Raw genomic sequence first — 26905 nt, forward strand, 5'->3', positions numbered from 1 at the left:
CTCTATATGCAGGGGTTTCGCAATGTCATCGCGCTTTGCGTGGTATTTTATTCTCACCGGTGGTATGCGCAGTGTGTGTGCTCCTTACCCAAGTATGTAAGCATGTCCAGAGAGAGCAGATCGTTTAGTGTAAATAGTTAACGCGATACGTGCTCATGCCATATAGCGGGCACGCTAGCACTAAGGCTCTGGGACAGTGAAAAATTGGACAAACGAAACTTCAGATGCAACATTTTTTTTTTACTGCAGTCAGTAATAAATAAATACAGGAAATTTAGAAATACCGAGCTCGCCCATCAACCGCCATGTGTAAACTGCAGAGACCCATGCTGGAAGAAGGAACGAATTCAGTGGCTCCAGACGCGTTTATTTACTGCAATAAATAAATAAATTAGTACAGAGAATGTGAACACACGGGTTCCATACAACAGTCGCCCGTGTTAGCTATTGTAAGATCAATTATGCTGGCAGCATCAAAATAATTAGTGTAAAGGAAGGGACGTTGGACCTTTATCTCTGCCAGAACCCAATTAACACTGAAACTCCCTTAGACGTCCTGTGGACGTTTAGGACATAAGTAGGGCCTTTTGTGGACGTTTAGGACATATGTAGGAATACTGTGGACGTTTAGGACATCTGTGGGACGTCCAAGGGAGTTTCAGTGCCCATTGGGAAGGAATAGCTCAGCAGCGTTCCACTCTCGCTGCATCCCGTTGCATCTCGCAGTTAAAAGTTACGTTTCCCTCTCCAACTGTCAGAGCACATGCCGGACAGAAAGATTTTGCCACAAAAAACTCCAAAAAGCGATGCGCATAACAGAGCTGTAATGTGTCCAAGATGCGTATACCCTGCGGGACTGAACGAAAAAAAATGAAAGAATGCGAATTATCGTGAATGTTTTGATGCGTTAGTTTCGAACCAAGCACACGTAGTTGGTTCGTTTCATTTGGCACCGATTCATGACGGAACGTGAAAGTCATGTTGAGAAACCGCGCAACGTCTTTTTTTATTTTCTATGTGAGTGCTCTAGTGGACAGCTCACTCCGTTTTACTCCTTTCTGTTTAGAATGTAGCGCACTCCCTTTTACAAAGCGGAGTGCGCTAGAGGACAGGTTTCTCTCTTTTTACTCCCATATAGGCGTATTCGTGTTTACAGTGCAGCTTGATGGATGAAACAGAATACGTTTAAGTTAAACAGGTGGATACAGCATCGACGATGAAAAGAAAAAGACTAGTTTTGACGAATAAGGTGGCGATGCAAATTGTTGTAGTGAAAAAATTGACCGTGGTATAGCTCTGGTTAAACCTGGAGTGACGCGAGAGCTCCGCCGAGCCGCCTACTTATACAGCTGCGACACCTCTCCCCCACTCCACACCCCCCCCCCCCCACCTCGACAAGGCGCATGCGCACAGCTGTTGCAGCTCGGTTTCGCCGGCGCGCCGCCGGCAGCTGTTCCGCACCACGTGACCAACCGGCTCAAGGCCACGGCGCCGCCATGGAGCACAAGGGGTGTCACGCTGAAGGCTCGAAGAGCTGGCGTAGTGTAGCTCTCGCTACAAGACACAAACGAGAGAGGTCTTGGGCGAGCAGGAGGAAGAACGGAGGAAGTGGCCACTGAGAGCATCCTGGTCGATGCTCTGACATGTAACGTACGCGCCGGTACATATCAAGCTCTGTAACAATTTCCGCAGCCACCAATAGTACAGGAATGTTAGCAAGGGCGCAAAAAAATAATAAAGCGGTCTGTGCAAGGACCGAGAACGGCAGGACAACGAGGTGAAGAAGGAAACTGTAAAGTCTTATAATCGCAATGTATTTGATTATATAGTGAGGTGCTAGAAGGAAGATGAATCTCGTAATAGTGTCCATTTTCGTCGTCTCTCGGTTGCGTACGGAGCTGCAATGTTAACCATAGTTCCTTGGTAAAAGCTTCCATGGAGCTGGCACGCAATGTGAGAGAGCCTCTCCACAGCCTATGAAACTCGGTTTTTTAAATGTACGTCCAATATTCGAACGAATGTTTTTTTGAATGCGTTAGCATTAAACTCCCATGTTGAAAAAATCTGACCATCCGTCCGTCTGAATGCCTCGGTTGGCAGGTGGCAAAGTGTGCCCCTCGCCACTTTCAAAGGAGAGGGAAGACGAAGAGAGGATGAGGGAGAGTGGAGAGGGGGTGCGAAGTGTCACACTGTGCTTGATGGACTGGATCATGCCACCAGTTCGCATGGTCTGAACCCGTCAGCGGCAAAGGCTGCTTCGTCCAGTGGAGGGACGGGGGCGGGGGGACAATAATGCTAGCGCATACTTTGCCGCATCATTGATCGTTTACAATTTTTTTTGAACTTACGCCGACTTCAAAGATAAGTTTTCTCTCTTTAAGTGCCTCGACGCGATGGCTGAGTTTTGGACGCAGTCAACACGAGTTTCTTCTGCCTTTTTCAGACGGTCGCTGTGCGCATGCGCGCCTCTTCTCCAGCTCCGCTGGTTGAAAACCGCTAGCTCCTACTGCGCGTGCGCAGATTATGTTAGTGACCGGCGCATGCGACATATGGCGGTAGCTGCCAAGCACACACTTGCCGCTAGCAGGCGCAGCTGGTAATTCGCGGTACAAGATCACGCCTACGTCCCTCACGTGCATTTGTTTTCAATACGTAGCAGACGAATTTTCGCCACTGCCCAGAGGGCGCCACTTGTGAAAAAAGCGGATTCCGAGTATGCTCCTAGAACACAAGCTTCAGGCAAAAACCTTGCTTTCGTGATTGAAGTATATCAATTAATAAACAAACTTCAGCTGCCCGTAACTTGCAGCCCTATTGTTAAATCTGATACAACTGTCATTTTTCAACAACATGAAACCATTCATCTGGTTCGGTACCTATTAAAATATGGAGGAGTTATAGATTGGCCAATATGCTAACGAATGGAATGTTAGGTGCAACGATGGCTTATAAATGTTCAGCTGGTTGGTTAGACAGATCAAGTTAATTTGTGTAGTGGATATAAATAATGCAAATGTGTTCGAACATATGGCGTTGTCGCACGGTTTGACGGTCTGCCGATAGAGCGATCTGCTGACCGATAGACAAAGCAACTGGTGCAGTGTGCGATAAATGGCTAGATTCGCTGCTTGAAAACACATACTGAGTGAAATAGTGATTTATGGGAATCTTGCCCCTCTGATTAAACTACCGGTGCGCTGACAAAATGATTACCCAGTAGGTCAATGGTCGCAGCGACCAGTTCGTCGGTACGTCTGTTTCACAAGGCGAAAAATTAAAGTTTGTAGCAGACTGGGCCACCGGTCCCCACATGTCACATGGTAAGGGCAATGAGTCACTACGCATGCGCAGAACAATTTAACTGTGATTCTTCTGGCATAGTGGTTTTTCAGCTGTAGACCCCGCAGTATTAGGAGTACAGACCACGCGTTCCAAAATCAGACAGGCAGACTGGTACAAGATTTGCAGTTTTGTACGTCCCTGTGAATTTCGAGCAGTATAATGAACTACTCAAAATTGCTTCAAAGTTTCGGAGGGCCATATGTGATGGAGCACGAGAACTCACAGGCAGCGCCTTCATCTCTGCAATTACCTGCGCTTCGCTATTTCATTTGCTCTGCCTCCACGCCCCTTAATAGGGCAATTTGAATGTCCACATACTACGCCTTTCCTTTCCTTACACCCCCTTCCCATCTTACCCGGAACTGTACGTCTGACAGGTCCGATTAAACACCTTCGCATTGGCATGAGCAGTGTCTCCGGGCCCCTACCTATCGCCATGTTAATGGTACCGGATTCTCAGTATACTGTCTATTAATAGAGAGTAATAGCATAGCGGGATCCGCTACCATGATCTGCTAAAGCTTTATAATCTGCTTCCGTGGAGCGCCACAGTGTGCACTCACATCGCCACGAAGACGCCAGATGGCGCCAGGTGGCGGCAAGCTGCGCGTACGCCTACCACGTCGGGACCAATCAGAGCGCGCGCTCTGGCGGCCGCAGAAGCGGATCACGATGGCGGATCGCGCTTTGCTATAACTTTCTAATGTGCCTCTGATTGGTCGGAGGATTAGTGGCAGTGCTTTCGACGACCATGTCGTCCGTCGACTGATGGGTTCGTGGACCGATAACTTTTTCCATCTCACAATTATAGTAGTCGGCCAGACAATCGCTGCTGTATTTACACATCGCTTTCCCCCGAAATAAATATGGTTTGGCACGCGCATCACTCCTGCGGCGTGCTACCGCATCATGCGCTGCTGCTGCGGCGGTGGCGGCGGCGCGGTACTGCAGTTGGCCGCCTGCGCGCCCTCTGGGCAGACGCACTTGAAGCCTCCGTCGGGCATGTCCACGCAGGAAGCGCCCTCGGCGCATGGCGGCTTCTCCCTCGTCTCGCAGGCGGACAGCGGCTTGTCGCACAGCATGCCACCCCATCCGGGCTCGCAGGCGCACTCCCAGGGTTTGCTGCACGAGCCGTGCCGGCAGCCCGGGTAGGGACAGCACTGGCTGCAGTTCTCGCCCATCCAGCCGACCCGGCAACGGCACTCGTTGGGCCGCGCGCAGTACCCGTGTTCCGGGTGGCACTTGGGAGAGCACACGGCTGGAACAATGGGGGAGACAAGGACTCGTTGACAAAGAGGTGGCACTGAACACTACGGCTTGATAAAAGTTATGCAGTAGGCAACAGTCATTCAAACTAAGGAAAGCACAGGGGAATTTATCATCAACACAGATGAAAGATATATAACAGCAAATAATTCGATAGAATGTAACTATCATTTAGATAACATTGAATACGTGGTACATATATGCATGAATGTCAATTATTTGCTTTCATTGAAAACACTATTAGTAAAAACCAACTGCGTTTTTTTTTGGTTTCAGTAACTTCTGTCTCTTTTCTTAGATGTTTTAACGAGCCGTTTACTTACCGTAATGCAGTAATGACACGAAGGCTACACGAACGTAGACAAGGAGAAGATAAAGATTAATCGGAAAAGGAAATGAACAAGAGTGCAGTTGTTATGTTGAAACTGTACCCATATTTCTGCAAAAAGCAGATGTGCCTTGATCGGGTGCAGAGTGCTGCGAGATGAAAAGGTGGCATCAGGTAATCGAATCGAAGCATGAAAAGTTCGCGATTGGCTCAGCCTGGCTGGATGTTGGTTTCTGTGATAGGCTAGATAGCGCGCTGTAATGCATACGCTCGCTGACGACCATGACCGCAGCCAGCGTGCCCTGCCCAGACCACTGAAGTCATCACATGTGACTTCCCCAATTTACTTATTTTTGATGAGTTGCCTTGAATATTTTGATATCTCTCTCTCTCTCTCTCACACACACACACACGCACGCACACACACACACGCGCACACACACACGCACACACACACACACACACACACACACACACACACACACACACACACACACACACACACACACACACACACACACACACACACACATATATATATATATATATATATATACCATGATGCCACCTTATATAGAAGCAAAGCAAACAGAATACGCCTAATGCTAACGCATTCCTGCTGAATCAATCGCACTACCTTTTTTTTTCTAATTCGGCCGCCAGCTGCTCAGCTGACGGCAGCTGGAATAGCTTCTGACACGTTGCGCAGTTTTATAGGGTAACAAAACAACCGCTCTTTTTGTGCAGCTCGCTTCGTATTTGTTCGCGCCCTACAAATGCTCAGAAATAAAACTAAAACACTCACGTACGTACGACTTCCCGCAAGAGCAGTGTCCTTTTTATATGTCACCGACACCGTCCATCCATCAATCTGTCTCATAGCCGTGGTGTTTCGTCAAGCCATCTCGCACACACCTCTAATTTTTTAACACGCGCTGTTGAGGCAGCCATATCGCGTCATGCAGTGCACTCACGGATGTGGCAGAAGATGCCCGTCCAGCCCGGCTCGCAGATGCACTCGAGTGGCTTGGTGCAGTGTCCGTGCAGGCATCCCGGCAGGGGCTTGCACTGGTCGCACTTCTCACCCTGCCACCCGAACCGGCAGCTGCGTGGGAGCATGATGACAGACGACCGCCGTTAGCGGCGCAGTGTCAAGGACAGCTTATACGTCATGGCTATGGTCGTAACGGGCGTACAGGACGCAATTACATGTCGCAATGAAGCCGCCTCCGCGGGCTCTTATCGGCCTAATAAACATCTGCTATACGCAAGTTACGGTGATTGTGGCAGAAGTTGTAAATCCAGGTCGCGTACCACGAGTTTCGACATCTATGAAGCAGAGGACGGCGCCAGTAAAAGCACCGGAACTGACGTACCTGCACTGTCCCGGCTTCTCGCAGTAGCCCCTGGTGGCGTGGCAACCCTGGCCGCACATGGCTGGAGGAGAAATGGAATGCCTTTGCGTTAAAGACCTTTCGCGTTACGGCTAATGAGCTCACGATACGGACACAATGCGATCTCGGAGCTCTTCTCTCATGCCAGTGGCAAAGCTGTACGGCCACCGCGCTCCTCAAACCATGGTACGCAAATTGGCTCAAAATGTGGACTGCTGCTTCACCAACGGCAGCCAAAATGACTGCTCAAAAGTTGAGGGGAAGCATGCGAAAACTAACGCGAAAGCTGACAGGAAGGGGGGGGGGGGAGGTGTCTTTCTCAATGCGGGTAGAAGAGGTTGTGGTTAACGTGTGCAGCTAAAATTGCTTCGTATGCTTCGAGGTGAACAGCGAAAGACATGCTTTGCTGCCACGCATCAGACGCTTCAATTCACTCTGGATGTTCCTGCATGTGCCCACGTAGCAAACACGTTTCAACATAGAGGTCGGATCGAGCCCCCCCCCCCCCTATATTCCATACCTGAGTGCACATGGCAAAAAACATGTAAACCAGCGGAGGCGATACAAACACATTTCAGGCACCTCTTCCGTGCCCCCCCCCCCCCCCCCCCCTTGCATGCACGTCTTGTCTAGTTATATGTAGTTTGGTACAAGACCCTGCGCGTGCTGCAGGCAGCAAAAGGCATAAACAAACCAAGAATCCAGACCTCTCCAACCTGGGCGCCGCCATCTTGCTTGCTGGACTGTTTCCAGCAAAACCCAAGTGCGGAGCAATGGGAGACTCTGCTGTCCAGCGACCGCTGTGAGACCGACAAGGTCTGGTCTGGTACAGCGAGCTCAACGGGCGGCAGTGGCCAGCGGAGCCCTCGACTGAGGGCGACCGACCATTGATTAGGTTACGGACGACTTCGACAGAGAAGGCTCCTGGGGATAGAACCAAGACGTCTCTGAAGATGCCCCCAAACCGCAGGGAAAAGCATTAGTAGAAATAAAGTTTTCCCTTCCTTCCTTTGGACGTCGCCGTGGTGGACTGGTAGCGCCAGGTGTAAAAAGCAGCCCATTGAGCAATATGGCGGCGCCCAGGTTGGATAGGTCTTACAGACCTTTCTTCGAAGTTTGATTTCCATTTCCAGCACCTGGTTCAAGCCACCGTCTCCTATTCGACTTGTATAGAACTGCGTTTTCCGTGCTGCAAACGTCACGGTGGCCAGAGGACAGTGGTTAACCGGATTCCTTCATCGTCACGAACGGCAGATGCCAATGGAAGCAGGGCGGCAGAGAGCAAACGAAGGAAACGCGGCTTGTGATGCCCCGAAGACGGCCGCAATCGGCTTAATCACACGAGAAAAAAAAAAGTATAGCTCAGTCACTGGGCGCAGTGAGGACCGCCGGTAAAAATCGGGTTTGAAAATTTTCTTCTCCGGCCCATTCAGCAAATTAGTTACGACCCTTTATACTCAACAGATGACGGAATTCAACAGAAGGTGCTTCAGGGCTCCTTTAGAATCCGTCGGATGTCTCTGGCAGAGTGGCATGGGACAGTTTCGAGGAGTTGTGAAAGTAGGTGGAAAGAATCTTTAATGATGTTTAAAATAACGGCGCAGCAATTTTAATAATAGTCGGGATGCATTCTTATTAAAATTATTTGTCTCAGTAACCGCTCCGCCCTAAAAAAAAGTGTTCCTCCTTCGTCTTCAACGAGACTTGTGCACTTATGCAGTATCAACACTGATTGCCTTCGTACCAGGATCGACTTACTCACTACAATTCTCTGATGACAGTGAATTTAGACTCACAGTGGTCGGTGTGGTCGAAAAATAGGGCGCATACGCAGAACAGCCACTGCACTGTCTCGAGCAGCATTACGTCTGCATTATTTGCGACTGTCCACGCGCCTTCCAGGTTCGCCATCATTGGTTCTCCAGATGATATATGCTGACAAAATGCTTGTTTCGACGCAAGGTGCGCCACAGCGGCTCTAAATTCTTGTTATAATGCGTTAGCATTAGAGCATCATCGCAACAAAAACGCCGCTTTCGTCCGTCGTATATGGGTTGGTGAGCAGTAATGTGATCCTGGTGATAAGTTTTGCAGATGTCAAGAATGCAATGATAAATCGACGTTTGATTACATTACAGACAGGTGGTAGAGGTATACTGGTGGTAGAGGGGACACTAAGTCATTAACTTCATTGCCACCTGCCATGGCGAGCAGTTTTCTCACTACCAGTTGGGTAGGTTGCGCTGACGACGCAAGGTAACGCTACTTGGGTGGCCCACCTGCCTTCTAGGTCGCTCTCTGGGGACCACCTGCCATAGTCACGCTTGTAAACTTTCGCTCACAACGTCGACGCCGACAACGTCGACATCGGATTTTCTTGAATGGGGCATTTAACGCTGTTGCGTTAAAGACAAAAAAAAAGAGCAAGCATATACGTACGCCGGTTGCAGAAGAATCCGTCCCACCCGGGCAGGCAGTTGCACTCGAAGCTTGCGTTGCACGCCCCGTGTACGCATCCGGGCATCGGCGTGCATCGGTCGCATCGGCTTCCCTCCCAGCCCATCCGGCAGAGGCACTCGCCGGGCCTCTCGCAAAAGCCGTGCTCGGCGTCGCAGCCCTCGGCACAGACGGGCCGCTCGCACTCGGCGCCCGCCCAGCCGTCCATGCACTGCTTGGCCCCGCCGCCGCCCTCCAGGCAGCGGAAGCGGGCCCCTTTCTCGTTGGGTGCGGGACATCGCTCGCTGCAGTTGGCCCCGGCGAACCCGTCGACGCACATGACGCGGTAGTCCAGCTCGAGTCCCGGCATGCTACGGTGGTGCCACGCTGTGCCAACGGTGAGAAACTCCTGCAGGGTGAAGCGCCGTACCAGGGCTCCCAGTTCCGGGAAGGTGCGCCGGTCGTCGGTGCGCCGCTGGATCCAGCGCTCCGGTATGTCCAGTACGCGGCTGGCCAGCTCCAGGAACCATTCGGAGGCGCCCAGGCTCCGGAACCGCTCCACCAGGGGCCTCCGATTGCGGTCCCGCCGGAAGGCTGCGTCGGTGACGGAATGGACGATTGGTTTGGTTTGGTTTATTGGGGTTTAACGTCCCAAAGCAACTAAGGCTATGAGGGACGCCGTAGTGAAGGGCTCCGGAAATTTCGACCACCTGGGGTTCTTTAACGTGCACTGACACCGCACAGTACACGGGCCTCTCGAATTTCGCCTTCATAGAAATTCAGCCGCCGCGGCAGGGATCGAACCCAGCAGCCGAGGGCCGTAACCACTGAGCCACCGCGGCGGGGAATGGATGAATCGAGAATACGAAACGCAATGAATAAAACTTGGAGGACACCTACACTCTTAACACCAATACGCCTAATGGGAGTGTAGAGAGTAAGCTTTCCACTAGCGCACTCACTTTTATAAAAGCCCCGCCGCGGTGGCTCAGTGGTTACGGCGTTCGGCTGCTGACCCGAAAGATGCGGGTTCGATCCCGGCCGCGGCGGTCGAATTTCGATGAAGGCGAAATTCTTGAGGCTCGTGTACTGTGCGATGTCAGTGCACGTGAAAGAATCCCAGGTGGTCGAAATTTCCGGAGCCCTTCACTACGGTGTCCCTCATAGCCTGAGTTGCCTTGGGACTTTAAACCCCAATAAACCAAACCAAACTTTTATAAAAGGTAGTGTGGTAGTGTGAGGATTTCTGTTTAGAGTGTATTTGTAATCCATTAGCTGTGCACTATTAGGGTAACGGAGTGGATTCCTAGAGAAGTCAAGCGTGGCATGGGGCGGTAGAAAGTTAGGTGGGCATTAGATCAAGAAGCTTGCGGGCATACGGTGGCCGCACTTAGCAAACGACAGGGCTTATTGGAGAGACATGGAAGAGGCCTTTGATCTGCAGTGGGAGTAGTCAGGCTGATGATGACGATAAGCTGTACATAATGCGATAGCATAAGAACCTCGTTATGAGCTGGATTACTCTACTGTGCCTACCATCTGGGTTCTTCCCCTTGGCAGCCACCTTGCGGTCTTTCCCTCCTCTCCTCTAGAAAAGGAGAGGGAGGTTTTCTTCTCTCCATTCCGCCAACTGCCAACCGTAGCTGGTCGCAGCCGGCTGTTCCGTACCAACCTTGGCAGGTGGCTCTGGATACCTGCCAGGTGGCAGTGTGTGACACGTATTGCTAGCTTTTCGCCCCAATCGGGATTTTATGCTATCGTCTAATAAATGAAATGAGTCACGCTTCAGTGAACAGCTGCACTGACACCTTATTCGTAAGATACAACGTTAGTTGCTCCTGAAAGCGGTAAATACTTTTATTGTCATTGATTATGAGCTACGATCAGTTTAGACACGATTGCAAAGAGTGGCGATCCCGCTGAGTAGCGCACAAAAACAGTGGTAAAACAATAACTGCAACGCGCAGACCGGCGCAGCAATGTTTCTACGACGTCTCGTTCATCACGTCCTGGACGGGTTGGATTAGGAATGGCAGTAAGCGGTGTGGGAGCTGCTGTTCTGGTAAGGTGGGCCAACGTAGCACCGAGACACCGAAAATGCCGTTAAACAGTGAAGTGTCAAGTGCGTGGTAGGGCTAGCTGACGTATGCAACAAACCATATGTCAGCTCAGGTGGCATCCAACCGCGCCCCGCCATGTCTTGGTGCTCACTGAAGCAGCCTTATTTTATGGGCACTGATCGCGGGGACTTCGTGCAGTTGCATCAAACATGCCGGGATGGCGATCATTGTTGAATACGTGTATTTTTAAATGCCAAAGCCTGGCTTATAAGACACGCTTCAATATTAAAGTTGCACAGCACCTGGCTTGTATGTCCGAGGTACTTGGTTCGAAACCCGCTGAGCCACCTGTGACCCATCGGTTTTGCAAAACACTGGCGCCTTCCGTATACGTGCTTAGCTTTCCCAGGCCTCAAATAGTTCCAAAAGGTGTCGTGCGGCATTTCTAATCGAACCGCTCGACTTGCTCAGACGCACAATGCCCGGCGCAGTGGCAAAGCCTGAGGCAGCGACTGTGGAGTTGGGCCTCACGCTCTATACGATTTCACAAGTTCGCTTCTAGGCCAGAGCCGCCAGATTTCGACAGCGGTGAAGTGTAAAAACTACTATGCACTCATATCCCTGCGTACGTGAAAGAACCTCATCTACGGTTGAAATACACCCTAAACATAAAGGAGTGAAACGGCAGTAAGCAGTCCTCTAGCACACAGTGGGAGTGATTAGAGGATAGCTTACTTCGTTTTGTAGCGAAAGCTAAAACTAGGCTAGCAGAAGCGCATATCGCGGTGCCTGCCAAAGGCCACTACTGCGCATGCGCCGTTACCATGGCAACCAGTACCATGGCAACCATGGCGCTGCAGCCGCTGCGCTGCACTGCGCATGCGCAAAGTCGCGCCGCGCAGCTGGGATATAAGCCGGAAGCGATGCGCCCGCTCCTCAGACGTGCACCGTGGGAGAAGGAGAGCGGCCGTGCTCGTCATGGCAGCAGTACAGGCTGCGTGAAATTGAGTCTTCCGATCCAGAAGTCTTTGCATGGTACAAGGCCGCCCGACAGCGTGAAAACGAGGCGAGAAAGGCTGAGCGGCTGGCCGAGAGGCCCGAAGAACGAGAAGAACGTCTCGCGAAGAGACGCTGCCAGGCAGCTGAAAGACAACGACGGCGTGTCGTTGCCAAAATGTGAGCGTAGACGAAACTGCTTTCGCTACGTATATCCTGGCCTAGCTGACCTATAGGCCACTGTCATTTTTTACTCCCATATAGCCGCATACGTGTTTAGAGTGTACTCGCAGCCTTTGACCACATCGTACCATATTTGGCGCGAAGAAATCTCATTTAAAGCGGAAGGTGAGGAAAGCACCAAAGGAACCGAAGTCTTTCCTGGACACGTAGTACGGCTGATCTGAGCCTGGCAGTAGAGCGAGAGTATATCCGACTCGGAAAAGGAGAAAGAAGTCCCCGTCGGGCGTGACCGTCGCGCCATATCAGCGGGTGGTCACCATCAGCCGGCTCGCCTACGCAGTTGCATGCACGGTTTGTCTTTCGTGCCGCGGGATGCTCGGCCGGAGACGACCGTCTGCCTCTGACGCAAAGCTCCGCTGTGCTGGACGCCTGAGTGCACTGGCGGAGCGGAGACAATCGCACAGCCGCAGGACGTCGTGGAAGGAACTCAGCTGGACCTCAGCGCATGCGTCGACATGTGCACAGCTGTGGCGTCACGTCTTCGCCGCGCTCTGAGAAGAGAAGGCTTAGGTGGTTCGACGATAGGGTGTTTTCACTTTCTATAGCGAGTAGCTTCCCTTTGGAATGCGGCGCGCAGGGGATTTGCGCGCTGAACCGTAAGAGTCGCAATGCTTCCGCCCCGGAATGCGGAACGTCGCCATTGCAGCGGTATGTGAGCATACTTTCTCTGCGGAACTGCGGGTGCGAGACAGTCGCAGCTGCTGGCGAGGATGCTGCTGCTGCTGATGATGATTGCAACGGGCGATCGGCGAAAGTTCGGATCAGGTCGAAATGTCTAAGGAAAAAAATTAGAAACAAAATGCAAAGCTGTCACTGTTCTAGGTAGGCCAAATTGCGACCCTCAGCTGTGCGGAATTCCTCTCGGGTACGCCACCAGTGTTCCAGCCTTCGCTTGGTGACTTCTACTGCCTTTCAGTGTGGGTGCTCATTCTCTCTACGAAAACCAATCGCTATCGTGAGAAGGAGTGAGAAGCACGTATAATGTTCGCAACTTTCGCAGCTGTAAACCCCATTCATCAGCAGAAAAACACTGTTATTCTTCACAACAATAGACTATTTAAAACAGCGCAAAAGACAGGGACACAGATAGAAAAGACACACACAGCGCTGTGTGTGTCTTTTCTATCTGTGTCCCTGTCTTTTGCGCTGTTTTAAATAATCATGGTTCACCAACTAGCCTGCACGTCTACCCTTGTAAACAATAGACTGTTCGTGGGAAAAAAAATGTAAAGAAAGAGGACTCGTGAAATCTGGAAGCAGCTCGCTTCCTAACTGGTCTCTTGCTTGTCCTCGAGAACAGCAGCTTACCGAAGACCAGTGGCTCAAGCATAAACTTTACGATGCCAGCTCTTTCGCTAATTTCAAGCAGATAGTTTGGGAGCGGAAACTCGCGGACAGGGACATGGAAAGTGAGAGCTCACTATACAGACTGGTTTATTCAAGGAAAGAGTGCAATGCAAAGTGAAGCGGCAACTGGCGGCAGAACATGCCTGACCAGCAAGATACAGCTAATTAGGTATCGCAAACCGTTGTCCTGCAGAGAACTAGAAGCCTCATTGATGCAAAGTGCAGCCCTCAGGCATGGAAGACTTCCAAGGTATTCCACGACAAAACGCCTCGGCTCATGCTTAACACTGTACACTCTAAACACGAAATGAGTAAAAGAGGAATACGCTGTCCTCTAGTGCACTTTCTTTAAGCGGCAAGGTATGCTGTCCGCCCAAGCGAAAGGGTAGATTTCCATCACTGAAATCACGGGATACTTACGGTTGCAATGGAAACAAATTCCATATTCAAAACATGCGAAGTTCTAGCAGTTAGGAAGTTTTTAAGTGAGGTTTCAATCTCCTAACCTCAAGATCTGCGGCACCGCGTTTAAGAGCCTCCTCACATTGCTAACTGCATCGGGTTACTATGCTCTTGCAGTGGGATTTATACCTCCGCCGCGCCAAGTACTCCGTATCTTTAGTGATCGAAATCTACTCCGTAACTTTGGCAGCATACCTGCCCCTAAAAGTAAAGGCGCGAGATGACAGCTTGCTCCCATTTTACTCCCAAATTATTCGTATTTAGAGTTTAAAGATCTCAAGAGAGGGCACGAATGTGTCATTCACTCTCTGCAGGGGCAAGTGAGCATGATTCGTTTTCGAGACTCGCACAAGGCACTACCCCTAGAAAAAAGAAGTCAGTTCATCGCTATACAAAATTGCTGAACATGATATTTTGAAAACGGTCAGCATGCGGCACTGAATGCACAGCTATGTTGCATCACATGTGCATCGAGTGCGTGCTGACGACGCCCGGTCGGAAATGCGCGGTGGCTCTAATCTCAGCTTTCCTCAATGTCCCTACCTTCCAGAAAGGCCCCCTCACTCACGGCCCGCCAGGCGTCGCTAGGATAAATTTCGCCTCCGCGCTCTCTACGCCTAGCGCACGGTTAGCGTTCTCCGGAAGAGTGGTGTTGTGACGGAGGCTGCACATGACCTGTCTTCGGTCCACGGGTGCCTTGCGTCTTGTTTGCTACCCATCCACCTTTCCCGCTGTTTCATCTCGGAGCCGTCCTTGCGCCCGTTACATGCTCAGCTCAGTTCGTTGACCCTATAAGGGCTACGGTTACTGACCCGGGCAATGCAGTGGGTCATTTAACGCTGCCAGACGGCGAAGGAGCTTCTTGCGCACTTGACTGAAGAGTGCGCCCGGGGCAGCCATGCGGGACGGGCGCGCTCCTGCGGCGTCGATCGGCGCGACTGCAAAGCGATGCGCGCCGGGCAACCCCCTCTCGCCCAACTTCCTCGCTACTGCACTGAGTGAGGCGAAGTGCGCCCGCGAATGTTAGTTGTACCAATCTGAAGACACCCCACAGGCAGCGTGTTTCAAAATCCGACACGCTCTCTGGCCCACAAAATTGAAAATCAGAAGATTGCAGCGTCACCTCCCGGTAGCAAAAGGAATGACCGAATGAACTTGTTTTAGAAAAGGAAGGCTTCAAGCCGTTGACTAGAAAAATAGGAGAGGGGTATGATATTTACGAGGATATTGCTTTTTACTGCTGGGGTCGTTCCAGGTTTTGTTAGGTCTTTAGGTCACGAGGTGGAACTGCCAGTCGGTAACAAAATAAAATCTGGGTTGTGCCTGAGGTATTGCAGGGAGCAACTGTTTCCAAAACTGTTTCCAAAAAAAAATTAGGAGTAGGTTATGGCGCAACTTTGAAGCTGAGGTTCATCACTGTCCATTTGGGGTTGAACTGTTTTGTCACAGACCGATCCGAGTGGCTCATTTTTCAAGCGTTCCTCACCTCATGATCGTTGGTTAAATGGCAATGAGGCATTTTCTTTTCATTTTACTAGTGCGTTTGCGTGCAAACCTCATAGATGTGGCAGCTTGAGTCATTGATATGATGACAGGGGCGACACTGGTGCGCGAGAGACTGTGAGCCAACTTTTTCGCTAGCTGTGTTTCTCCTAGCTCACGGTGACGTCACGGCGCAGCCGGCGCACTCCGCTAACACGACATGAACCCCGGCATAATAATTATCCAAAACATTATTAGTTATCTATCATTCGCGCCATACGCTGGAGAAAATGAAGTTCCCATCTACGGTTACTGGGTCAATAACTGCTTCTCGAAGTGCAAAAAGTAACTCGAACGTTTCGTGTGGTATGGTATGGTATGGTATGGTATGGTATGGTATGGTATGGTATGGTATGGTTTAATGTTCTAAAGCCGCAGGTGGGCTATGGGGATGCCTTAGTGGACGGCTTCGAATTAATTTCGTCATTCCGGGGTTCTTTAATGTGCACTGACATCGCACAGCACACGGGCGCCTTTTGCGTTCCGCTTCCATCGAAGTGCGGCCGCCGCGGCCATGATCCAATCCCGTGTCCTTGGACTCAGCAGCCGAACGCCAAATCCACTGAGCCATCGCCACGGGTACGAACATACCCGTTGTAAAGTATATTGTAAAGTATATATAAAATGTAAAGTATATTTAGCTGAAGTTTGATACTCACTGCCTTCTGGAGGCACGGTGCCGTTCTGGGTGTGCCAAGCTTCGACAGTGAGCTTGAAGCGGCCCTGCGAAAAGGCATTGAAGGCCTAGATGGTCACACGACTCTGCCGAAACGACCTGGCTGTACTAACCGACCTCGAAAATAGAATAACTGGACACTTGAATGGGTATGAATTCTGTCTCTGTTGCTGCCGCCTCCAAGAGAAAAAGGTGTGATGGGTAGTAGAGCTAGTTTAGAACAGTAACACGAACAGTGGTGCAATGCTAGCGAAAGTTTACGGGATGTTTATGCTCGATTATAAATCTATTGCAGCGCCCCCGTGTGACAAGGCCACTTGATATTTGCAAGCAGATGAAGCATACATGTTCCCACATACTTGAGAGCATTTCAGACAATTCGCTAGCGGATCGAGCCAAAATAATTTTCTTTCCTTTTTTTTTTCCCCGCAAACCTGCATCTCGTAAGCGTTTTATCTGGAATGTACCCTTCACTAGAGACTCATCCAATCACTCACATATTTACTCATTTGTTCAGACCTCGCTGGCTCGCTTACTCACTTCATTCATTCATTCATTCATACAACTTGACAGACGAGAGTATCTCAAGCCTTTCGCGCCTCCGATAGCTGCTCCGTGTGCACTGTACCGAAACGACAACACAGCATTTAAATACAACAAAATGCAGCTCGCATAGACTTGTCCACACACTCACGGGCCAGGGCATGCGGAAGGTGAAGTTCTGCGCCAGCACGAATCCCGGCGGCATGCTGTTGTTGGCCACCACGGGGGACACCAGGAGCCCCATGGAGCAGGCCGACCCGGAGTCCCTTGGCCTGGCCAGGCAGCTGCGCATGAAGACGCGACAGGCGCCCGGGCACAGGCCCCCGCAGCACTCGCCCCGGGCGTCGGTGCCGTCTGAGACGAAGCGCCGAAGCCGCAGCTCGAAGCGGGCGGTGGCCTCGGCCTGCGCAGACCGCAAGGGTTAGCACCGTGACCTCCTCCTCTTCGCCGAGTAGAGTACACAGGGTCACAGCACATAGAAAATAAGAGCCCAGTGTCCTGGTCGGAACATCGCCCCCAACGCGAATGCGAAGGTGCTTTGGACGCGGCTCTTCGCAAGGGCAATACTTGTGAGACCGTACCAGGACTGAGGGTGATTCGTTGGCCTTCCCGGAAGGTTTTGACGACAACGTGTTGTTACGGGTACCACATCCACACGTCCACTCGACCCGCGATAGCATTACTGAAAGCAGCTGTGACAACTCAGAAATAACTCCTTTCATGGCGACAGCTACGCAGGTTGTTTTATCCGGGATAAACATCCTTGCCATCGTAATCTGTCGTCACCGAAAACTCCCGCAGCGCTGGCCTGTGAGGATGCCATCAGTGTAAATCCAGAAGACGCCATAGGAAAGGTGCACAGTGTAGTAACGGGATCCAGGTCTCAGGAGTGCGCACTCTCATGAAGCGAAGGAAAGCAAGAAGAAGAGATACAGTTCCTCGCTATCATTTCTATCACTCTATCGCGCTGCCACCACTCCTCTGTCCCAAAGATGGGCGGGAACTACGGGAGTTTCCATCCTCTTTTTTTGTTGTTGTTGCTGTGATGTTTCAGTACTTTCTTCCGCTAAGCGCATTCAAGGTCAAGGTTAAAGTTCAGGCTTCCTTGTAAAGCATCGTGTTTGTCTACTTCTGTCTGTCTGTTTGTGCTGTTCGAAAACTACCAGATTTAAACAATAGCCCGAGTCAAAACACTTCCGTCGAGGAGCCTCAAGGCACCCCAGCGCTGGCTCGACCGACCTGTCTCGCTGAGATCGTTGGAGTTGCGAAGCAGTAAAAGTTGGAATTAGCCACGAATGACTTCAAAACAAAAGTAAAAAGAAACTGAAAGATCATTCACGTAATGTGATAGGCGCTTCAGCGTCGGCTGTTTGTGTAAGGCTGATGCGGAAGAATGTGATAAAAGAATGTGTTTGGGGATGCAGTGATACTGTGCATGTAATGGCTTCATAGAGTACATAAAGGTCATAATTAAGTCGTTAATGTTCAGTGAGTCTCATGACTCGTGGGCTGTTTTACGCCTTTTAAAATTGCCTTGGAAACGAAGTCTAACCGACGCGCTAGAGTTAGACACCACTTTTCCTCCCGACAGTACCTATCGATGACTGCATTAAAGTTCATAACGCTCATAATTTACTCGTTAATGATCAGTTGGCCCCATCACTCTTGGGTTGTGTCGCGCTTTTGTGTCACGCCACGGTTTATGTGACCGATGACAATGGGCGACATAACCTTGCCATGACGTCAGTTTGTACGGAAGACCACTACATTTGGGGTAGACGGAAGTCTGGCTGCAGCGGCTGACGCTGCAGGAACCAAGAACTAGAGAAACACTTCGTGGTCTCCGTATGGTCCTGCACGCGCGCCCCACGCAAGGCGAATCCCCGTAGAGGTCAAGGCTCTCACGGGACCACGACAGCCGTCTGTGCTGGCGAGCTTTGATGGAAGCCGACGTCTTTCGTATTTTGTGTCTGGTCGAGGACGATAAGAATCAGACCAGCCATAATGGTGGTGGCCGCGCACTGCTTAACCCTTTCGTTTCAATGGCGGCGGTACTTTGTCAGAATGGTCTTCGTTGTCGGAAAGGGTCCAACAATAAGCATTCTCTGTCAATAGCAGCGGGTAATCGTAGCTGTGTGCGACCAAGCCAGTGATATAACAGACATAAAAGTAGAGACAGAGATAGAACTCTCTGCGCATAACTTCCGCTGATGTGAGCAGCCCGTCCAGACAACTTTGTCATTCCTGATGACCCCAGACGGCAGCATGCCTTCGAGACGGAACCACACAGAAGCGATGTCTTAACGTTTTTTAAAGAGGCTCGTACAAAGGCACGACGACCCGGAAGTGGCAGTAAACTTGAGCGTAGCTATAATCCTGATGTTTTAATGACTTCCGTCTTTAACGGACCCGTATGGTTATTTATGACGACGTTGAGTTTAATGGCACACAGACAGCTTTGAAAGGATGTCATGGCACAAGGTATTTTTTGTTTACGCAAGGCGGGGTCAAAGACCCATTCTCCAAGCACTTCACCCCGAAGGAGCAGTGCATCGGGGAAAGCTTGCACCTCTTGTACAACCGATGGGTATACCAGGCGATGGTATGGTTATTTAATGACCTCACCAAGTGGTAAGCACCCAAGCTGAGGCATGTTGCTTACTTCATCCATACTATTTTCTCTTTTCGTCCATTAACCCGCTAACCTTCTTTTATGGGTGTCTCTTTTATGCCCGCAGGTTTACTGGGACCTTTGAGTGTCTATATGCCCCGAAAGCAATCTCGGTTTCCGTCACGCCACCCCCCCCCCCCCCCCCTTTTTTTTTTTGCAGCTCGAATGGTGTACATCAAGTTATTATATGGTGCATAACTTCCTTCTCTGGAATAGAGCGCGACACCGCCGTCGCCGCCACATAGTGAATATATGACACACGGCTTCTTGTTCCAAACCCTAAGGAATATTTATCCAGGAAGCCTTGTCTCATTTAATCGTTCTCCGGTTTGCAAGGAATACAATCTCAATTCGTCCGATACATGGCATCGACTGAATGACCAGTTGATATCAGCTGCGCAGATCGATTTAGGGCATCCAAAATATCGAAAATGACTTTTTGATTATGCTAAGAGACCTGACGTCCCAATAAAACGCGAAAAGGAATAGCGAAGTAAAAAAATAAGAGATGAGAAGGGTAGTGACGTTAACAAGAAAATATTGTTTACGAAATTTCACTCATCATTAATGTCAAAGATGCAAGCCATTAAAAGGAGAGAATCCCTTCGGAGTTCACTCTCTCATCGCCACGGCCTCGTGCACATTCGATGGGCTCTCATCTCAAATCAAGAATTCTGCACAGATTTCCTCACCCCCTTAAAACTATCATCGACTCGGCCTGAATACCGCATTCATGAACAGCTATCAGTACAGCTTGGGACAAGCCACGACTTCATAATGTGTCGGCAGGGGCTCAGTTGAAACCATGAAACATATTTTGTAACAGTTCCCTGTCTAAATATACGGTGGAACTTGTTACCATGTTTAAAATAGAGGCGCTTAAGCAAAAGCCACCGACAATGAAACATACGTGTATTATATGTTATGTCCCTTGCTCTCCTCCTCAAAGCAGCGCCATTCAATTAACTTTTTGTTGGCCAAAACAAAATAATAAGCATTATCAAAACATTACCATTAACAAAGCATTATGTCTCCTCAACAAAGTTCCGATTTTTATTGTCGTTTTAAACGTCTGCGTCCAAATTCCATTATCCACGTATTATTTTATTTTAATCATTTTTATTTTGGTTTAATGTTTCTTACCCTTATTATATCACCTCTGCTTGCTTAAATTTCCTCCCCTACGCAAAGTATATGCCCTTTCGGTTGCTTCTGACATTTTGGAGAAAACATCCGCCTTTGTGTTAAGGATATTTCTCTTTTACAAGAGGTTTTCTACACGGCGCTATAGGATAGGCACAAAAAAAGATTTAAGAAACTAGGAGGAAGACAAAGAAAGGGAATCACGCATCAAGCATACAAGTGCCGAAAAAAAATGGAGGAGACATTTGAGCTCCGCCTTAAGGGTAAGACACGAGAGTGTAATGGGTTAATTCCCATATATGCAGAAGGACATTCTCTACTATACATCCATAGAACCCTGAAAGTTCTTATACCCCTCCTGGCGCAGTGGTGCAGCGGTTAAGCGATGCGCCACTGCCCTTCGATGGCAGGTGTTCCCAGAGGCGAGCCTTAAGGCTAGGTTAGGTTAGGTTAAGGCTAAGGTTAGGTTAGGTTAGGTTAGGTTAGGTTAGGTTAGGTTAGGTTAGGTTAGGTTAGGTTAGGTTAGGTTAGGTTAGGTTAGGTTAGGTTAGGTTGTGCGCACCAGGTTGCTCTTCCCGAGCGAACAATCGTTAATTCAACTGCCACGTGCCACAGTGGGCAGTTTGCTCACTATCCGGTGGGCAGGCTATGATGACGTCACAAGGTCACGTGACCTAGGTGGCCCACCTGCCTCCTAGGTTGCTCTGTGGGCACCACCTGCCATAGTTATACTCGTGATTTTTCACTCACAACGCCGACAATGCCGAAAACGCCAACGCCGAATTTTCTGGGTAACGGAGCTTTTAGCGCTCCCACGTTAAAAGAAAACAAAACAAAGTTTGCACCCTGTGTAGGTTGTCAAACGCTTGTAGTTCCCAGTGCAAACAGGTCAGCACGCACATTCCTGTCTAATGCGAGACCATTTGCGTCTCGGCTTTTGTGTACTTCCTATATAGAGGCGGAAAACCTGCAGTCGCCTACTCATTTAGTCGAAACACGTTTGAAATGAATTTTTGCTCCTCTCCAGGCCGCGCTTTTGTTTAGTGGCCTAAGTGGCAGCACAGTCGGTACGCATACCATGTACGCACATACATCCACATTCTTTAAAAAAAAAACAAAAAAAAACAACGTCTGCGTGAGTTTTCAGCGCCCTGCGCCTGTTGCACGAGGCCATTGGAATGTTGACGTGCTTCAGGCTGGTTCCGTCTATGTCTGCACGCGACCTGCTATGCAAAGAAATAACTCGAGAATCCTCGTTCCGCCCACTTGCGCAGCGTAACTGACGTCACATTAAAAAAAAAAAGCATTCAAACGCGTCCTGTGCTTGAGCATGCGAATTGAGTTAGCGGCAACTGTACGGACCCCATGCACAACGCGTGTCTTTTTGCCTCTACCGCACAAACGAAGAACGTTCCAAAATGCTCGTCCTCACGCGATACTCCGGTTTAACTAAATAACATAAACTGGAACGGAAGCTTAGCTACCACTATTTCGTGACACCACTGCCATGGTGCCATCATAACATAAAGGACGGCCAAGCTTGAAGACGATCGTGGTAAAGATCGTCTATAGAAACATGGACAGGCGTTTAGCATAGTTAGATACATGCGCGCCAGTTAACACACCGTTGTGAGCTATGAGGTGCGCCGTAGCAACGAAGCTATATGAGGTAAGCCCTGGCGGAGGGCTCCAGATTAATTTCGTCTGCGCACATGCTACATTGGCCGCTGGCAAGGCCAGACGATGGCGACTCAGCGAAGTTGAATGATATCCGTCTCGTCGAGGCATGAAACAAGTTCGGATATCCAGCTTGTCGAAGAGTCCGACGCATCCAGGCATTTAAGCAGTCATTAAATCAAGTCATACAACATGTCTATAAGCGTTCAAGGAAATTACCACCGGCGCCCCATGCCACCTATAGATGCCCGGTAATACTACGGAATTGCAGAGTACCGATCTTGCTTCAATTTAGCAACGCGAACTGGTGGCGAGTTGGTCTGACATGATGGTGAAACAGCGCCACGTCAAACTATTTTGTATATTTTTATTTGTACTAGTGTACACTGCCGTCCTTTCTATCGCTTCCCCTTGCTTTCCCTCTCCCTCTCCTTTTTCTCACGCTAGCCGCAGCTCAGGTGCTTCAGATTTTGATGGCAGATGCCGTGGCTAGCGAAATCTTTTCCTTCCTTTGTTATTTTATTAGCAAACAGCAACTAATATAATAATAATAACAATAATAACCGGCTAGCACTAATGCGTCCTTTTCGTTGCCCGTGTGCCGTTGCGCTAAGGTTGGGTGTACAGCCGCAGTCACGCTTAAAGTGAACGCTTTCTAGGAGGCTCTTCCTTTCTGCTCCTCACGGAACTGGCGTTTTCAAATGCGACTATACGTGCAGGTGTTAGCCACACTAGCCTTCTTTCAAAACTTTTCTATAGCATAATGCGCATCTTTAAATTGAAATTGAAATTGAAATTTATTCCGCAACAAAAAAGGAATGTTGCGAGGAGGGCAGGTAAAAAGCTGAAAAAACAGCTTGAGGAGTCCTGACCTCCCAGCATACCCAGTAGCGCAGCAGCGTGCGGCGAAGGTGTACACGTCAACATCAAACCAAGTGAAGAAAAAAAAAAAAACAGCTTATGCAAACGAGGTACGCAATTTCTGTGAGGAAATGTCATTCTTTGTTTCAATAAAAAGATTATTTAAAACCGTCGGCAATGAGTACTTCATCTGTTTCCCGTAGTTAGTCCGGCATTTGGTGACATTCCAGGGTTCCAAATAACGTACGTTATAGGTGGTGGTGTTTATCTGCAATCCTGCTAGGTTAGTTAATGCAACATTATTCTTTAGTATTCCCAGTTTATAAAGGCGGGATAGTTTGTAATTGTATAGTGATGTAATAGGAACGATATTGCGTTTTTTAAATAGGTCTGCAGTATGGGAGCGATACGGAACATTGCAGACCAGACGTAAGACACGTATCTTCAGTAACGCGGCTAACGCCTGCGGATAAATACGCCGTAGATGTACGAACTAAGTGTAAGAGTGGTTGCACATGGATCTTGGTGGAGTCTACCGCTAGAAAGGTCTTGCGGAGCAATGGTTGGATACACGGAACGAGAAAGGATTAGGACCCATTAAGAATGAATGAGCAGTTAGCGTAATGACGCTACGAAGCATCGCGCCAGGCTCTAGCTAGCACGGAAACATTTTTCCACAGTACGCTCAGTGAATGTATGCTGCGGATGTTTGCAACACCTTAGATCAGGACCACAAGCGTTACTTCTCTGCACGAGACGCAGCTTAACTTTGTTTCGAAGATGGTGTTACCCGCTCAATCTCGCATAAACGTCGGGAAGTGTTCTGCATTTACGCACGTTCAGTTCGTTGGCAATCAATATGTTCATTTCATTTCCTAAATGAAACGACTACTACCATCACACTGGATTCGCCCGCGTTCTGATGCGCAGTTTCTGAGCTAATACCCACTGGCGGAACACTGAGATTCAAAGCAAGGCAGGAGAAAACAAGAAAGCAGTAAGGAATAAATGTCTCTACCAATGCAGTGCATTCAATGTATACGCAAGACTGCGTAAGTTCAGCGCCATGATGAAAGGAATCGTTGAGTAAAAAGTATTTTTAGGACTTTTTTGCAGGAATTTTACGTATCGCTCTGTAGGTGTAGGTCAGGACGCGCTGGCGCAGTCTTCACGTGCTCAGAGGTGCACATTTAGAGCACGCTTTCCGACCACTTCTCTCATGTATGAGCGTTCAGCTCCACCACATAGTTGAATCGTTCCGATTTTAAAGAGAACACATAATCCATCTTCAACCAAATAATTACGCTATTAGTATGCGTTTTTGAAAAGTAGACTTTTCCCAATGTTCTAAGCGTGTGCTTCTTCTGTACCGATAGTGACGCTGACATATTTTCAAGGCCAATGCAGAAGTGACACCAGATTTCGTTCTTGTGTGAAAACTCTCTGTTCCCTTCCATTACCAGAGCTGCCTGCACCGTCTGCGAACAGCGCGCTTCTAGAACTCCGAGAAACTTAAACGTATTCGACCGGCTCGCACTCGGTCGATACCTTGAAACGAAATCAATACTCGTACTGCATGGCTACAATGGTTCAGTGACAACTTCGTTCCTGTAGTGACTACGAGGCCGTGGGGGTCGCTACTGGCCGACCGCAAGATTCCACTTGAATGTCGAAATGCAATAGCCCCGTGTCCCCGAAATTTCAGTGCCCTACATAAATACTGAGAACCGCAGTAGTCGTCGAAGCCCATCCGGAGCTATCCACAAACCGGCGCGTCCCAAAGCCCCGAGCGAAGCCCTCATGACACGCTTCGGCAGGAGACAAACCACCGGCATATTACTTGTACGCGCTACAGCGCCACTGGCCGAATTCCAGGGCCCACGGGAGCGGCGGCGGAGACCGAAGCATGCATACATAGCGGCCCGCTCACCGGTTCCGCCGAGAGCGCGGTCAGCACCAGGATCAGCAGCAGCAGCAGCATCCGCGGCGCAGAAGAGCAGCAGCCCACGATGGGGGACCGGGAGAGGCGGGCCATGGTGGCCGAGTGCGGCGGCGGCTGAGAGCGCGCGCGCGGGAGACGGGTGACGGTGGCGAGAAGGCGGCAAGTTCAAGTTCCGCCTGCCGGTGACCCGGCTGGGTCAGCCGCCGGGCGAGCGGACCGGGACGCTTCCTGCTCGCTGGGCGCCGCTGTCCGGTGAAAGCACCGCTACTCGCGGCGGGGATCCGTGCGTCGGCAGTCACCGAAGCGAGCGCGTCACGCACGCCGCGGCGAGAAAACGACAGTGGGCCCCCGACGACGTCGGCACAGTCGAGGATGCAAGGCGCCCCCAGCGCCTTTGGTGGGCGATGACAACACCACGGCGTCACTTGCGCCTTCGCGACAGGGTGGTAGTGCTCACGTTGCTGTCTGAATAGATGTCATAGACGGGAATCCGGACTACATTGACCAAGTCTTGAAGCGACATGAAGGAGATCGAATGGGTGTTGGCGTAACCAGAGCGCGAAGTCTCTCCTGCTGCGGCTGACGAGCCATGACCTCTTGACTCAGTATTTGACCTCTTGACAAACATAACTCCGTCCCATTAAACACTCCTGACCTTCCAGGGACTCCTTTTCCTGTGTCCTCTTGTTGCATGAAGCTCATCAAGTTCACATATCGAGAGGAGGTATACTACATAGTATTCAGCACCCCGCCCCCCCAAGCACCGACAAGCCTCTTGTCTCTTCCTTCAACCGTAGAGATATCCAGTCTGAATCTTTGGATGTTCCCACTTCTATAAAACGCTATGTTCTTCTTTTCGCCTAGCTACTGCCCGTACCCTAAAATTCAACCCTCGTGTTTCCGGAATATCTATATCATTTGCTGTATTCCTTTACTGCATCATTTACAAAATTCTGCACTGTATTCCTTACTACACGTTAATACAACAACGGCACAGCAAGCTGACCCCTACAGTCAACACTCTATACCAGGCGGCCCTGCAGATCCCCGTACATACCTCAAAACAACGCTCACACGACACTAGTATAATGCTCCCTCACCTATCCCTAATCAGCCTCTACCGAATCGCCAACTTGTTCGCTGGTCCGGCACTCATCAAGGATGCTGGATTCTGGCACAAGCTAGCATCAAGCGCATCGACATTCCACTCCACATCCCAGCGTCTCCTCTCATCTCCAACCTCCGCATCGGCTCCAATTCCCCGTAAAATGTCCCCCGCGCCCTTCACGAGGAACGGAGACAATCCCAGGCTCATCATTGTTCCTCTCGATTTCCTCCTCCCCTCCCCTCCCCCCCCCCCGCCCACCGTGGCGTATAACGACGCGTCCCACGCACAGAACCTTGGTTCCGCCTCGTATACCATATATACCCCCCCCCCCCCCCTCTCCGACTCATTTGCTCCTCCAACCTATACACCATTGCCCCCTACCTCAATCCCCCTGGTGCCATCACCCTCGAGCTCCTCCAGTCCATACAATTCCAGACGTTCTCACAGCGACCCTCCATTCCAGTTGCGTAGTCTACACTGACTCCTAGGCTGCCCTCCGCTCTATCCACACTTATACCCTACCCCCACATGTAAGAAATGATCTTGAGGATACAGCGCTACTTCTCCGTCCGGCCACGGTCACTCCTAGGCAGATAACCGGCCATTCAGCGATTGTCGGAGATGAAGTGGCAATCAGCTCGCGACATTCAGAAACGGGTGCCAACAATCTTCTCGAGCAGTCCACCCACGAGGGCTGAGGGAGTAGAGTTCGAATGCGCCATACGGAGCTTACATGTATTTTAGGCTGTACCTCACCAACCTCCCTGCGCTCAGCCCTGAACTCACCGTATCTGAACCCCACATCGTTCGAAATACCCAGACAAACGCTCTCATCACCGTGCCACGTCCCGTGCTTGGGTTCAGCCCC

General features: G+C 50.1%; 1 protein-coding gene across 1 annotated transcript; it reads right to left on the reverse strand.

Moving 5' to 3' along the window:
* Positions 1 to 1378: 1378 nt before the first annotated feature.
* LOC149332170 (uncharacterized) lies at positions 1379 to 25720 on the reverse strand. The gene is made up of 7 exons (XM_089557117.1): positions 24918 to 25720; positions 16787 to 17038; positions 16076 to 16139; positions 8770 to 9360; positions 6313 to 6373; positions 5911 to 6041; positions 1379 to 4600 (listed from the first exon to the last, which is right to left on the reverse strand). The coding sequence occupies exons 1-7, from the start codon at positions 25020 to 25022 to the stop codon at positions 4242 to 4244; spliced, it is 1563 nt and encodes a 520-aa protein (XP_089413243.1). The 5' UTR covers positions 25023 to 25720; the 3' UTR covers positions 1379 to 4241.
* Positions 25721 to 26905: the final 1185 nt, after the last annotated feature.

Source organism: Amblyomma mixtum, chromosome 8 (genome assembly GCF_055824585.1).
Source record: "Amblyomma mixtum isolate Tamu chromosome 8, ASM5582458v1, whole genome shotgun sequence".
Lineage (NCBI taxonomy): Eukaryota > Metazoa > Arthropoda > Arachnida > Ixodida > Ixodidae > Amblyomma > Amblyomma mixtum.